Genomic DNA, 14994 nt, shown 5'->3' with positions numbered 1-14994 from the left:
TCCTGCTTATACTGGGTTTTCTGACCTTAGCAATATTTTGCACGTCTTTGTTTCGTTTTATTGTTCAGTATTGGGATTTTGTGAGTGCCCTTGAGCTCCCATGCTACCTGTTTGACCTGAGCGGCCTGGGGCTGCTGACAGCCCTCAGCGTGGAGCGCTGTGTCTCCATCCTCTGCCCCATCTGGTATCGCTGCCACCGCCCCCGGCACCTCTCGGGTGTCATCAGTGGGTCCCTCTGGGTTCTCACTGGGGTTTTGGTTTCCTCCTTCTATGTCACCTTTACCTTTATTTGGCACTCTGCGTTCATCCTTCCATGTGTAGCCCTTGCCATTTCCGTGGCTTTTTCCCTCATGATGTTGGTTTCCAACCTGCTCCTGTTCCTCAAGCTCCGCTGTGGCTCCCAGAGGAGACACCCAGGGAGGCTCTTTGTCACCATCCTGCTCAACGTCCTGCTTTTCTTCGCCTGTGGCATCCCTTTCTGTGTGAAGGTTCTCCTCTCTCTTCCTTTTTCTAGCCCTTTATTCCCTGGAAACATCTACTTTCTGCTGGCATTGCTGAACAGCAGCCTCAACCCTGTGATTTATGTGCTGGTGGGGAGCTGGCGGCAGCGTCGCTTCCAGCGCTCCGTCAAAGTCGCCCTGCGGAGGGTGTTTGAGGAGAAAGCCAGGAGTGAGGAGGGCAGCCATGGCCCTGGGGACACTGCTGTGGTGGAGGAGACAGCTCTGTGAGGCACTGCTGGACGTGAGGCACCTGGAGATGTGTCACCTCAAAGACACCCACAAATATGGGACCATGTGGGCACATGGCTCTGAGCTCAGTCCTGTTCCTGTATTCCCTATGAATGACCCTCATTGCCTCAGCCTCAGGGAATAAACTCCATCTCCTTTGGCTCAGCAGATGAGTTTCATGGGGTTTTGGGGGATCTCTTGCCTGGGCAGAGTGTGACGGGTTAAGTCCTGGGGACATATCCTGTATGGGAGGGCAGCAATTTCCCAAATCTCTGTGGGGCTGGGGCCTCTAGATGGCAGGAGAAAGGTAAGGATCTCAAGGAACATCCTTCCCCGTCTGTCTGACAGAGCCAGCCCTGTATTCCCTGCTCATGGGAAGAGACCAAACTGACCCAAGGTAGGGCTGCCGAGCTGGGGGAGGGACAGCAACATTCCCTTGCCCATTAAGTGGGAATTTGTCACATTCTTCCATTCCATAATTAAATCATTCTGAGTAAAGTGCAGGGACGATGGTGAATTCCACAGAATTCTGGTGCCTGTGACCAAAAAAGAGCTTGAAATAAGGAAATTCACATCACCAGGTGCTTGGACCATTTTATTGTGGAGAAATCAGGGGATTATGCTGCTGTTCTGCAGAATGGGACCATCCTCTGGTTCCCCAGCATCAATGTCCAAGGAAGCCCTTCAGCACCTCCATCCTGAACCTGGCCATTCCCAGGAGGAGCTGAACAGCAACTCTGCACAACAGCTTGAGCCAAAATCCAGGTTGTACTGATCTTTTTCCCATTGTTACCACCCCATAATTAGATCTGGATTTATTCATTTTGTTCGTTTCCAACATGATAACTCTGACCCCAAAATGTGTTGAATAAAGAACATCCATTTGCTGCAGAGCTCATCCCTGGTGAACAGTGTCCAAAAATTGCTTGTTTCCTTAGTTTTTCCCACTCTAAAGCCTCTGTCTTGTGTGAGGAGGGCAGGTACCTGTCTCATACCAGAGCTCTTCCTAAGGCACATTCCTGCAATGCTTGGGATGATGTTGACAGTGCCAAGAGCTTCTCATTCCTGGGAGAGATCTGGGCAGCAGACACATCTCTTGCTCAGGGGAACTTGTCCCTCCTTTTCCCACTGCCTTAAATCCAGGGGAAAGCAATGTGCCACTGCTTCTGGAAAGGGAAGGGAGAGTGAAAGCCTTGGGTGGGGAGTCATGCTTTGGAGACACACATGAGGTTAAACATCTAAAAATCATTTATTAACAGAGTTGTTAATGATTAACAGAACAGAGCAACATCCACAGCTGAGAGGGATGTTCTTTCCCTGTCTCCCATTTTCCTGTCCATTGGAAAGTAGAAACTTTCTGAGGTACAACCTCTTGTCCAGGAAAGGACTCCCATCATGAAGGGAGTTTCTCCCAAGGCAAGTGCAGAGGGATTGTGATCCTTCCATGTATTTTTCTAGCTCCAAGCACCTTCCTTGTCTCCTGTGTCACCCAGGCCACTCCGTACCTGAGCTTCTTGTTTTCCATGGAATCATAAAATGGTTTGGGTTGGAAGAGACTGTAAAGACCATTCTCTTCTGACCCTATGCCAGAGGTAGGGACAACTTCCACTAGAGTATGTTGCTCCAAGCCCCATCCAACCTGTGGTGGAAAACTTCCAGGGATCCAGGGACAGCCACAGCTTCCCTCAGACACACCTCAAGTGGAGCCAAACCTTGAGTCACAGTTGTAACGTGAGTGGAGCTAAAACCATCCAGACAGCCCAGAGAAAATGGGAGAACCCAGCAGAGGCAGTTCCAGCTCCAATCCCTTGTCCTGACAGCCCACAAGACAGCCCACAGCCCCAGACTCAGTGTACATTTTGGGGAAAAGACTTCTAGAGGCAATCCCAAACACCTGCCCACTCGTCTGGGCAAAAGGGCTCAGTGTGAATTTTCCACACCTCAGTCTTCCCGTGTGTCAGGACCTGCTGGAGATGGACAGGAATCACTCAGGAATTGTTCTGCACTGCTGTGCCAAGATTTCTTATCCATGCTGTTTTTAAGCAAACACACCAAGAAAATCAATTTGCAGAAGGTCTGAGACTTGGTGACTCAATTTTAATATTCCACGTGGTAGGGAAGCTCATTTCTGAGGCCGAGAAATCTCAGAGCTGTTGAATAGGAAAGATTCAAAGCAAAGACTTGAAAACAAAATCTTTCAAAGGTGTCCCTGCCCATGGAGAAAGGGTCAGAATGTGATGATCTGTAAGGTTCCTTCCGACCCAAACCTTCCCATGATGATTCCTCACATCATGCTGAATCCACCCCAGGCAGGAGTTCCCCTGCTGCACACAGCACCAGCCTGACAGAGCTCCAGGAGCATTTGGACAGCACTCTCAGGCACAGGGAGGGATTGTTGGGATAGCCTGTACAGGGCCAGGAGCTGAACTTTGTGATCCTCATGAGTCCATTCAAATTCAGGATGTTTTTTGATTCTATTTCACAGTGATTCTATTTCATGAGAATTCCACTTTATGATGATTCCACTGTGTTGTCCCTATTCCGGGGCTCTGGCACATCCTCAAAAGCCCTCTGGAAGGCAACTCTAACAGAGAGGGTGAATTCCTTTGCACAGCTCCCAGCCAGGAAGTAAATCAGAGGGTGGGCACTGCTGTTGGCACAGGCGAGCAGGACAGAGGTGCTGAGGGCAAAGACAGAGGGGTCAAAGGCTCTCAGCAAGAGCCAGAACCCAAAATGAGCGGTGAAGAAGGGAAAGAAGGTGACAGGCAGCAGGACCAGGGCACAGAGCTTCCATGGGGGCTGTTTCCATGAGCAGCACAGGAGCCTGGCCAGCAGGGCTAGAGCAGAACAGATCAGGGTGAGCACTGAGAAGAGGTAGCTCAGCACCAAGGCCACCAGCACCAAAGGGCAGAAACAGGGGGTGACGGTGAGCAGGAAGGAGAGGAGCCAGAGCAGAGCACACAGGAGCACCGGGAAGCGCTGGGAGCGGTGGCAGGGCCAGCAGGACACAGGGAGGACAAAGAGAGCTGTCCCAGCACTGAGGGCTGTCAGAGAGTAGAGCCGGGCAGTGAAAGAGAAGAGGATGGTGACGTTCAGCCCGGCTGTCACACCCCGTGAGCCCAGCTGGTGGCAGAAGCTCTCTGGGACATAAAATATCCCCAGGGCGATGGTGATGAAGAGCAGGAAGGTGAAGTCAGCGATGGCCAGGCTGAGGATGCAGATGGTGATGGGGTTCCTGCAGGTGTGGAAGCCGAGGAGCCAGAGGACAGCCCCGTTCCCCACCATTCCACACAGGCACAGGAGCAGCGTGACAGGGACTCTGCTCGAGTGGCTGTTGTCACACTGGGTCCAGTTGGAGTGCTTGTCCTCATTCCAGCTCCCGTTGGAGACTTTCCCACCGGGCTGGCTCCAGCAGGCAGGGCTGGCTGTCTCTGTGGCAGGGGACAATGTGCTCATTGTGACACCTCTGCTGCTTCTCCTTCCCCTCACACAGCTGGAGGGGTGACAAACACACACACCTTACCAACACTGCTGTCCCCCACACGTGGCTTTTCCCATCTTTTCCCACCCCCAGCTTCCATGTGGAGCAGCACAGAGAGAGGCAAGGGACAGGGCAGATTGCTAGCAGGATGTGGGAGATGGGTATGACTGCCTGGCACAAAAGCCAGGGAGATACCTCCTTCCTGGCTTTGGACAGCACAGAGCTGGAGGAGGAAAACAGTTGGAGAAGGAAAGGATTGCCTGTGGGGATATCAGAGCGAGGGTCTTTCGGTGGATCTGACCTGGATTCTCAGGTGTCAGTTGATATCACTGAGCTTCTGGATTCTTTCAGCAGGACACTCATGTCAGTATTCCCCCTCTCCCTTTCCCCACAATATTTAGAGCTTTAATACCCTACAGACTGAAATTCCCCCACCAAAATCAGTCAGCAGCTCCCACCTCAAAGAGGGGGACACTGATTACATTGAAAGAGAAGAGTCTCACCTTTCCTTTCGCAGCCTGGAGAATTTCACTGGAGCAGACACACTGTGGGTTCACATTGCCTCACACACACCAGCTGCTGTCCCTGGGTCAGGATCTTCAAGAGCTTCCCTGGAATGCTCACTTGGGAAAGGGGAGAGAAGCCTGCTGGGTGAGCCTGGGCAGTGTCCAGTGAGGGGTCTGTCCCAGGCCCCCTTTTGTCCCTGCTGGATCATATTCTCCAGGGCTCTCACAAACAGGGAACTATTTCAGAGCCTTTGCTGGTATCAGAGCTCTGCTTCTAATCTGCTCTTGACTTTGTCCAGGAAATGAGTAACAGGAAAGAGCCTCAGCAATGAGACCTGTGGGAAAGCAGTTTGTCTCTGTGTCAGGTTCCTCTTTCGTTTTAAAGCAACCCCAGTCCTGAAATCTTGTATTCTGAGCTGCCTGAACTTGCCCCTCTCATTCCTGGGGTGAATCCCTAGGACCCTGCACTACAAAATTTGATTCCTAGTTCAAATGTTGTTTTGCCACTTGTGTACCATAACTTCAATGGTATTTGACTTTAACCATGCAGTTTCCAAGAGGATTCATGCAATAAGAAATGCTCTGTGTGAGCTGGAGCACAGGCATACAGCAGAGGGATGATTTAACATTTCAGAAATTTCATTTTTTCTGAGAAGAGGTGAATCAATGCTTCTGTCTTGGCTACAACCATTAAAAAGCTAGAGGTTTCATCTGAGTCATCTTCTACACTCCCTTGGGAGTCAGACAGCAGCCTACAATGAATTCCACAGAATTCCTAGAAAGCTGAAATGAGATGATTCCCACCCAGACTGACATGTGTCTGGGAGCTGGGATGCTCCTGCTGGAATCTGGTGTGTGTGGAGACCCTGGGAGCAGAACTGCCTCCTCTCTTCCTCACTGACACTGTGTTTGTGTCCCCAGCTATGGAATCTCACATCCCCTCACTGGGCCAATCCTTTCCAGTGCAAACAGTTGATGACCCATGAGCTAAAGGGGCTCCAGGAGAGCTGGAGAGGGACTTTGGAGAAGGGCTTGGAGTGACAGGACAAGGGGGAATGGCTTTCTCACTGACAGAGGGTGGGTTCAGATGTGATATTATGGAGAAATCCTTCCCTGTGAGGGTGCTGAGGCACATGTTGTCCAGAGATGCTGTGGCTGCCTCAGGATCCCAGGAAGTGTCCAAGGCCAGGTTGAATTGCATTTGGAGCAACCTGGACTTTTGGAAGGTGTTGCTGCTGACAAAGCGGTGGGATCAGTAAAAACAACCACAAGTGCTCCCAGGACAGAGGAGGAGGTTGAGCTCTGGTGAAGTGCTGGTAGGGGGATAACAGCACTACAAAATCTGATCTCTTATAACGTATTGTATCATTAAGGCAGTAATTAATGTGGGGTCTAACTGCTGATAACCTGGCTGCAAGCAACTCTTTGCTGTCCTTCCCTTGGACAGAGTGTGCCTACAGCAGAATGAAAAAAAAAGGGGAATTCTTGTCTCAGTTGTACTCCCTTGAGTCCAGGGAAGGTTTGGGCAATGGTCCCAAAGCTCTTCCCAGAATGGGAGTTGTTCCTCACAAGCACCCAGCTGCCTCCCCAGCACTGCCAGCATTCCAGTGCCACCAGCACCACCAGCATCCCTCTGCTGCTGGAGGGACCATGACCTCTCAGGGAAGAGAAATGAGCAATGGTAGAAACCTGTCAGGAATGGGACAGCAGTTGGAGAATGGGACATTCTGCAGGGAAGGAGTGTTTCTGATCGAGAGGAAATGAAGAGCCAATCACACAGCTCTGGTGGAGCTTTTAACAAAAGCCACCTCCTTTGCAGTTAAAAAAAAAAACCAAAAAACCAAAAAACTGAAAGTGGCAGTGAAACTCAGATGTAGCCAAAGCTGCAATTCCCGACTGCCCTGTGACTCCACTGAGTCTTGGGAAGCAAAACTGCGACAGGGAACAGAGAGGACTCAGCGGGACAGGAGAGGGGATCTCTGGGGATCTGGGCACTCTGTCCTTCATATTACTCCCTGGGAGGATCCACATTAGGATATTGATCCAAATGCAGCAAGAGATTTCAGGAAGCAGTGCTGATCTGGACAGACACCCTTTGCCTGCTGCTGCCCCACACTGAACAGGTCAGTGCAATGTTTTCCTTCCTCCCTACCCCACCTGCCTCTCCTCCAGCAGCTGCTCTGTTCCTGCCACCCTCTCCTGGTGGCTGCAGTGTCCTCCCCAGCTCCTCCCTCCTCTGCCCTGAGCTTCCCTTCTGTATCTTGATATTGAAATCAGATGGAAAAAACTTTTTAACCTAATGGAACACATTAGGAAGTGGGAATTCTTAATGTGTGCAGGTCATACAGAAGGATCTCTCCTTTTTCTGTGTGTGGAGAGACTTTACAACAGGGGTTTGATCCATTAAAATCGTTCAAAGTCATAAAAAAGTGTTTCTTTCCAAATAAATAATCATCACTGAAAGTATTCACTGTATTCACTGTACAGGATTGCAGTATTCACTGAATGCTGCAATATTAAAGGTGACCCTCCTTGAACTTTTCCTTTGGCCATGTGCTGTTGCTTCTTGTTACAGAACTTGTCCCAGAAGCACTGGAGGCTTCCTTATCTCTTTCTCCACTGGTTCCACCCATGTTTATCCTTCTCTGTCCACACCTTTACATCCTTTTATCTTTTTGTCCAGCTGGTCTTTCAACCGCTTCAGGGAAGCTGAAAATTTTTATTCTCTGTGTTCTTTATCATTCTCCTGCCAAACATCCCAACCGTCCCACCTCCCTCTCCCACCCCACTATTTCCACTGCCCTCCTCCCCTGCACATCTCACTGCTCTCTACTGAATCCTTCCTGCTGCAGGGAGCTGCTGAGGAGCTGCATGGTCCATCCTGGGATTCTCCAAGCACTGACTCCCCATCCACTCTGACCACAGCCAGGGGCCTCATCCCACCGCCTGCCCAGCATCCATCCATGGAGGTGAGCACTGTCACCCCTCCTCCTGCCTCATCCACTGAAGGAGATGATCCATGTGAGATAGATGTCAGCAGCATGGCCATACACAGTGCCACACTGCTCATCTGCCTCTGTGGGCTGGCTGGGAATGGGGCTGTCCTCTGGCTCCTCAGACTGAAACTCCCTAACATCAAAATCTTTCATCTGGCTGTTATTGACTTCTTCTTCCTCCTCTTCACAGTCCCCTCTGCCCTGCTCTTCCTGGTGGAGGAAGTGTCCTGCTCCACTATCATGTCCCGGGTGTACCTGAGCTTCCTTTTCCAGATGTCTGTGTTCTCCTACTACTGGGAGCTGTGGCTGCTGACAGACACCAGCATGGTGATGGGCCTGTACAAGCTGTGCCGGCCCTGCTGCCACCTTCCCCGGCGCCTGCTGTTGGTGATGGACAGTGTCCAATTCTGGGCTTTCTTCACTCTCATCACTGTCATTCCCACAGTGAATTCCCTGTGTCCATCACACAAGCAGGAGCAATGTCAGGTGGCTCTCATCTCCGTGCTCACCATCATCCTGCTCCTCTTTGCTGCACCCGATGTCATTTCTAGATCAATCAACTTCATTAATGCCAAATGTGGCTCCCAGCAGCAGCAACTCAACAAGCGTGACATTGTTATCTTCCTCATTCTGCTCTTCACACTCCTCCTCACCCTCTGGAACTTCCTGCACCAGCTCGGATACATTGTTGTGTCCTTCCAGGTTTTTTTCCTGCTCAACTCCATCAACAGCACCAGCAAACCCTTCATCTACTTCCTGGTGGGGAGGTGTTGGAGGAGCTGCTCCATGAGGTCCCTAAGGGAATCCCTCCAGAGGGTTTTTGATGAGCAGAAAGGCAACTCTGCCCGCAAAAAAGACACCACTAAAGACACAGCAGTCTGAGCCTGTTGGTGCCTTTGACTACACTGCTGATGGACCCTGGGAGAGAGGCTGAGGGTTACCTTGAGACACCTGATTAATAAATATCCACAGGATCTCCCTCCCACACTGTATTCCTGCAGGAGAAGCGAGCAGGGGCATGTGGGAGGGATGCTCTGCAGGGAGCACATTGGAGCATGGCTTTCCTCCTCCCTCCCAGGTCCTAAAACACTATTCCCCCAAGGGAATATTTTGCAACACAGCTGTGATCCCAAAAATCCCCCTGGCACCTTGTTCCTGCATCCCACTGCAGTCTGATATCAATAAACAGCATCCTGAACCCTGAGCTGCCTTCACCCCATCTGCCAGCGCTTGCTGCCTTCCTCTGGCTCCTGCTGCCAGCCGGGAATGGGGGTGGAGGGAGGGAGGGAGGGGACACAGCCATGGCTTGTGCTCCCTGCAGCAAACATGATCCCGAGTGCCCAGAGCTGGGATGGCAGCGGCACAGCCGGCATGGGCAGGATGGCCCAGGGGCTCAGCATTCCCTTCCCAGCTGCTCTCTGAGTGGCACAGCAAAGATCTCCCTGGTCCCGGCTGGAGCAGGGCAGCAGTGGGGCTGTCAGGGGGGAAGGTGGCCCCGGGGGGAGTCTGGGTGTGTCAGAGGGGTCAGGAGGGGTCAGGAAGGGTGTGGATGCTGCCGATCCCAAATGTCCTCACTGGAGAGCAGCAGAGCTACAGGTTGTGCTCAGAGCCAGGGAGAGGCCAGGAAAGCTGCTGGATGGGATGGGATGGGATGGGATGGGATGGGATGGGATGGGATGGGATGGGATGGGATGGGATGGGATGGGATGGGGTGGGATGGGATGGCAGTGGGGTGGAAATAGGGATGGGGAGCGATACCAAAAGGGGCTGGAATAAACTTTCTAACACAATGGGAATCATTAGGAAGCAGGAATTCTTTACCTGCACAGGACACACAGAAGGATCTCTCATGGTTCTATGTCTGAGGTGAGACTTTACAGCAGGGGCTTTATCCATTATAACCATACATAGTCATTAAAACTTGTTTCTGATCTAATACCGAAACATCACTTTCCTCTAGTTTCTGTGCATCTACATCCTCCTGAGTGTCTGCCGTGGTTTCAGCCACACTGAACACCAGGTACCCATGGCAGCTGCTTTCTTGTTCTCTCCCCTGCCACATCCGGGAAGAGGGGAGGAAAAAAATAAATTAGTTAAGCGTTCATGAGTCGAGATAAGGACTGTGAGAAAACACTTCAAGGGAAAATGAGGTTCAACTTAAAGTTGCAAAGTGAATTTATTACTAACAGAGTCAAAGGAGGATAATGAGAAGTAAAAGAAACCCTTAAAGACACTGTTTTTCCTCTCACCCCCTCCCTCCTTCCCACCAACAGTGCAGGGAGGGCAGGGTGTGGGGCTTTGGGTCAGCTCATCCCCAGGATCTTCCACTGCTCAGGGAGAGAGGTCCTTCCCTGCATTGCCATGGGGTCCCTGCCACCGGAGACAGTTCTCTGGGAACTCCTCCAGTGCAGCTCCAAACTCAGGAGCAGCAGCAGCACAGACAATCCTGCTGCAATGTGAGCTCCTCCCACGGGCAGTCAGTCCTCCCAAACTGCTGTGCTGTGGCTCCCTCATCCACAGGCTGCACTCCTCCAAGGACAGGCTGCTCCAGCCTGGAATCAAGGGCTCTCTATCTCCACTGGGACTTCCACTGGATCACAGCCTCCTCCAGGCACCCACCCACTCTGGCATGGGGCACTTCCTCCATGGGCTGTGGGTGGATTTCTGCATCCCTGTTGGACCCCATGGGCTGCAGGGGCACAGCAGCTTCACCACGGTCTTCACCACAGCCTACAGAGGAAACTTGGCTCTGGTGCCTGGAGCACCTCCTCCCTCACCTTCTGCACTGCCCTTGGTGTCTCCATGTTGTTTCCCTCACATGTTGTCACCTCCTCTTCCTCCTTCCCTGGCTAGAAACAACTGCATGCACATTTGCTTTGATTTCTCCTCCAATATGTTATCACAGAGGAGTACCCAACATCTCTAACTGGCACAGGCTTGGCCAGCAGCATATATGTCATCTTCAGAGCCATTAGAGATTGGCTCTGCTGGACATGGTGAAAGCTTCCAGAAGCTTCTCACAGGAGCCATCTTTGTGGCACCCCTACTAACAAAAACTGGGCCAAGCAAAACCAACACAGAGGGTCATTCCATGGGGAGTACAGCCAGAGAACAGGGCTGAGCCAGGCTGCTCTGGCTCAGAGCCATGTGGCCTCATGTCCCCATACTTCTGGCTGTCTCTGACACATCTCCAGGTGCCACATGTCCAGCAGTGCCTCACAGAGCTGTCACCTCCACCACAGCAGTGTCCCCAAGGCTGTGGCTCCCCTCCTCACTCCTGCTTTTCCCCTCAAACACTGTCTGCAGAGCGACTTTGATGGAGCACAGAAAGTGCTGCTGGCAGCTCCCCACCAGCACATAAATCACAGGGTTGAGGGTGCTGTTCAGCAAGGCCAGCAGCAAGGAGGTGTTTTCTGGGAATAACTGGACAGAATCAGAAAGGCTGAGGAGAACCTCCAAGCAGAAAGGGATGCTGAAGGCAAAGAAGAGCAGGACGTTGAGCAGGATGGTGACACAGGGCTTCCCTGGCTGCCACCTCTGGGAGCCACAGCAGAGCCTGAGGAACAGGAACAGGTTGGAAACCAACATCACTACAGACAGAATCAGGGAAATCACAAGGGCTACAGCTGCAAGGACTGTCCCTGAGTCTTCAGTAAAGGTGAGGTAGAGGGAGGACACCAAAACCCCAGTGAGAACCCAGAGGGACCCACTGATGACACCCGAGAGGTGCTGGGGGCGGTGGCTTTGGTACCAGATGGGGCAGAGGATGGAGACACAGCGCTCCAGGCTGAGGGCTGTCAGCAGCCCCAGGCTGCTCAGGTCAAACAGGTGGCACAGGAGTTCCACTGCAAATACAAAATCTGTGTAGAGAGGAGCAAGATGAATCAAAGATGTGCAAAATGCTGCTAAGGTCAGAAAAGCCAAGATAAGCAGGGAGAACAGGAGGAGCAGGGAGAAGTCAGCTACAGCCAGATTTAGGGTGTAGACAGTGAAAGGGTTCTGCTTCATGTGGAAGCCCAGGAACCACACAACCATCCCATTCCCCACCATCCCACAGAGGGAAATCCCCAGACAGACCCCTGCAAGAGCAATCAGTGTGTAGGGAAAGCTCGAGCATTGATCTGGGAGATATTCCTCCAAGTCCACAGATCCATTCAGGGTGAGGTTTGTTGTGCTGGTCTCCTCCATTGTGAATGATCCCGTTCCCAGTGGCAGCCTTCTCTTTTTCCCACCACTTCCTAGGGAGAGATGGGGAACCAGAGGGAAATAAGGGCCATCAGCATTCCCAGCACTTCCCATCTGCTCACACAGCCCCACACCAGCCCCAGGAAGAACCCCCACCCCTGCAGTGCCCAGGACAAGGACAGGCGTCATCTGCTACTAGTCCATCCCTGCACTCTTACCTCCTGTAGGAACAGTGCTGTCACAGGAGCCCCAGGAGAAAGGATTTGGGGATGGCTGCTGGGACCACTGGCTCTGCTTCAGCCTCATCCCTCGTGCCTGGTGTGCAGCCCTTAGCCCAGAGATCACATGCCATGGTCAGAGCCTCCCCTCACAATCTCACCACATCAGTGACAGCTTCCCCTCACATGTCCCAGGGACAGAGATCTTGTCAGGAGGAGGTGGCTTCATCACCCCCTTCCTCTCCTCCCCCCAGTTCTTCATGAGGAGCTGCTGATCTGCTATGATCCTATTAATTCAGACACTGAAATTCTATAATTTTAAACACCATTTACTGGGTCTAAAACAATGAAGAAGGAGAGTACAGCACAGATAATATTATGTCCCTTCAGATGCTGTGAACCTTGAGGCAAAATACTCCTCTGGTGAGGGAAGATCCTGTCCATGGAAAGCCTGCTCCACTATGGTCCTTTCAGCTTTTACAGGGTTTTGTGAACCCCTCAGAAATTCCAGACCTCATTGTGAACCCAGTCCCTGCCCCTTGGGTGCCAACAGAGCCCCTGAGCAGCAGCCATGAGGACAAGCACTGGCCTTGTGTCCACTTGCTGTGGGAAATCACCAGTGCCCAGACACAGGAGTGCACGAGGGCTTTGCCCACAGCCTCTCATCACATCCCATCTAACCACAATCAGCAGCCCAATTTCCCCTGCTGAGCATGTGTCTCCTCTGAGATTAGGTTTGTGGGGTACATGGTGCTGCCAGTGTGCTCTTATCTCCAAGTGGTTCCTTGGTTCCACAACCTCAGCCTTTCACAGCACAGGGACTGGCATTTTGTTGCTTGTTTTCTGCCCTTCTTTCATGCATTTTTCATCTCCTCTGGAGTTGTATCCTGTGCTTGTCATCCCCCAGACTGATGTGCTCCAAAGATATCCTTGTTGATGCACAAGGTCCATGGTCTCTCCAGGGTGTCCAGCCGGGAGCTGCAGGATTTGGAGCTAGAGGAAGACTTGAAACAAGGAGAGAACACAAGTTCAAGGTCCATCCCTGAGAGGGAGATGGAGAAAGGTGCAACTCCTGGAAGTGTGTCCCAGAAGGAAGTTGGGAGAAGTGTTTGAGTGCCAGATACACGTCAGTAGAGGCACTGAGCAACTTGTGCTGTTGCAGGTCTGCACATCAGGGATTTCTCACTCTTGGAGGTCTCTGGCTCATCTCTCTCACCTCTTTGCCATCCTGGGAATGTTATATGTCCCCTCCTGTGTTGATGGATACCCACCATCCACCACCACACAGGGAAAGCCAGAAGCCCCTCACATGGTGGGACAACAGCAGAGAATGGCAGGAAGAGAGGAAGGGGGTGACGTGGCCACCTCCTCCTGACAAGATCTCTGTCCCTGGGACATGTGAGGGGAAGCTGTCACTGATGTGGTGAGATTGTGAGGGGAGGCTCTGACCATGGGATGTGATCTCTGGGCTAAGGGCTGCACACCAGGCACGAGGGATGAGGCTGAAGCAGAGCCTGTGGTCCCAGCAGCCACCACCAGATCCTTTTCCCCTGGGGCTCCTGTGACAGAGCTGTTCCTACTTGGAGGTAGGAGTCCAGGGATGGAGTAGTGGGTGATGCCTCCTTTCTAGGGATGGGACTAGACAGGGTGGGAGTTTGTCCTGGGCACTGCAGGGGTGGGGGTTCATCCAGGGTCTGGTGTGGGGCTGTGAGAGCAGATGGGAAGTGCTGGGAATGCTGATGGCCCTTATTTCCCTCTGGTTCCCCATGTCCCCCTAGAAGGTGGTGGAAGAAGGAGAAGGCAGCCACTGGGAACAGGATCATCCACCATGGAGGAGACCCGCACAACAAACTTCACCTTGAATGATACAATTTATAGAGCTCTGGACTGGGAGGAATTTATGATGCGTGAATGCTTGGGCATTCCATATACAGAGATTGCCATTTCTGGGGTCGGTCTGGGGATTTCCCTCTGTGGGCTGATGGGGAATGGGATGGTTGTGTGGTTCCTGGGCTTCCACATGAAGCAGAACCCTTTCACTGTCTACATCCTAAATCTGGCTGTAGCTGACTTCTGCCTGCTCCTCCTGTTGCTCCTGCTTATACTGGGTTTTCTGACCTTAGCAATATTTTGCACGTCTTTGTTTCGTTTTTTTGTTCAGTATTGGAATTTTTTGAGTGCCCTTGGGCTCCCATGCTACCTGTTTGACCTGAGTGGCCTGGAGCTGCTGACAGCCCTCAGCGTGGAGCGCTGTGTCTCCATCCTCTGCCCCATCTGGTATCGCTGCCACCGCCCCCGGCACCTCTCGGGTATCGTCAGTGGGTCCCTCTGGGTTCTCATTGGGGTTTTGGTATCCTCCTACTATTTCACCTACACCTTTGCTATGTACTCTGCGACCATCCTTGCAGTTGTAGCCCTCACCATTTCCGTGGCTTTTTCCCTCATGATGTTGGTTTCCAACCTGCTCCTGTTCCTCAAGCTCCGCTGTGGCTCCCAGAGGAGACACCCAGGGAGACTCTTTGTCACCATCCTGCTCAACATCCTGCTCTTCTTCATCTGTGGCATCCCTTTCTGTGTGGAGGTTCTCCTCTCTCTTCCTTATTCTGATGCTTTAGTCCCCGGAAACATCTGCTTTCTGCTGGCACTGCTGAACAGCAGCCTCAACCCTGTGATTTATGTGCTGGTGGGGAGCTGGCAGCGGCGTCGCTTCCAGCGCTCTGTCAAAGTCGCCCTGCGGAGGGTGTTTGAGGAGAAAGCCAGGAGTGAGGAGGGCAGCCATGGCCCTGGGGACACTGCTGTGGTGGAGGAGACAGCTCTGTGAGGCACTGCTGGACGTGAGGCACCTGGAGATGTGTCACCTCAAAGACACCCACAAATATG

The 14994-nt window shown here is 52.2% G+C and overlaps 1 protein-coding gene across 1 annotated transcript; it reads right to left on the bottom strand.

Moving 5' to 3' along the window:
* Window positions 1-3039: 3039 nt before the first annotated feature.
* LOC146436838 (mas-related G-protein coupled receptor member X2-like) lies at window positions 3040-4886 on the bottom strand. Its single transcript, XM_085063930.1, has 2 exons — window positions 4713-4886; window positions 3040-4221 (listed from the first exon to the last, which is right to left on the bottom strand). Exon 2 carries the CDS (start codon window positions 4182-4184, stop codon window positions 3240-3242), a length of 945 nt encoding a protein of 314 aa, XP_084920056.1. The 5' UTR covers window positions 4185-4221; window positions 4713-4886; the 3' UTR covers window positions 3040-3239.
* Window positions 4887-14994: the final 10108 nt, after the last annotated feature.

This window comes from Lichenostomus cassidix, chromosome 5 (assembly GCF_008360975.1).
Source record: "Lichenostomus cassidix isolate B80296 chromosome 5, HeHo_3.0, whole genome shotgun sequence".
NCBI lineage: Eukaryota > Metazoa > Chordata > Aves > Passeriformes > Meliphagidae > Lichenostomus > Lichenostomus cassidix.
This window is presented reverse-complemented; position numbering and strand designations above follow the sequence as displayed.

Coding starts and splice junctions, on each gene's coding strand:
- LOC146436838 (XM_085063930.1), bottom strand. CDS start 4,184: ATGAGCACATTGTCCCCTGCCACAGAGACAGCCAGCCCTGCCTGCTGG.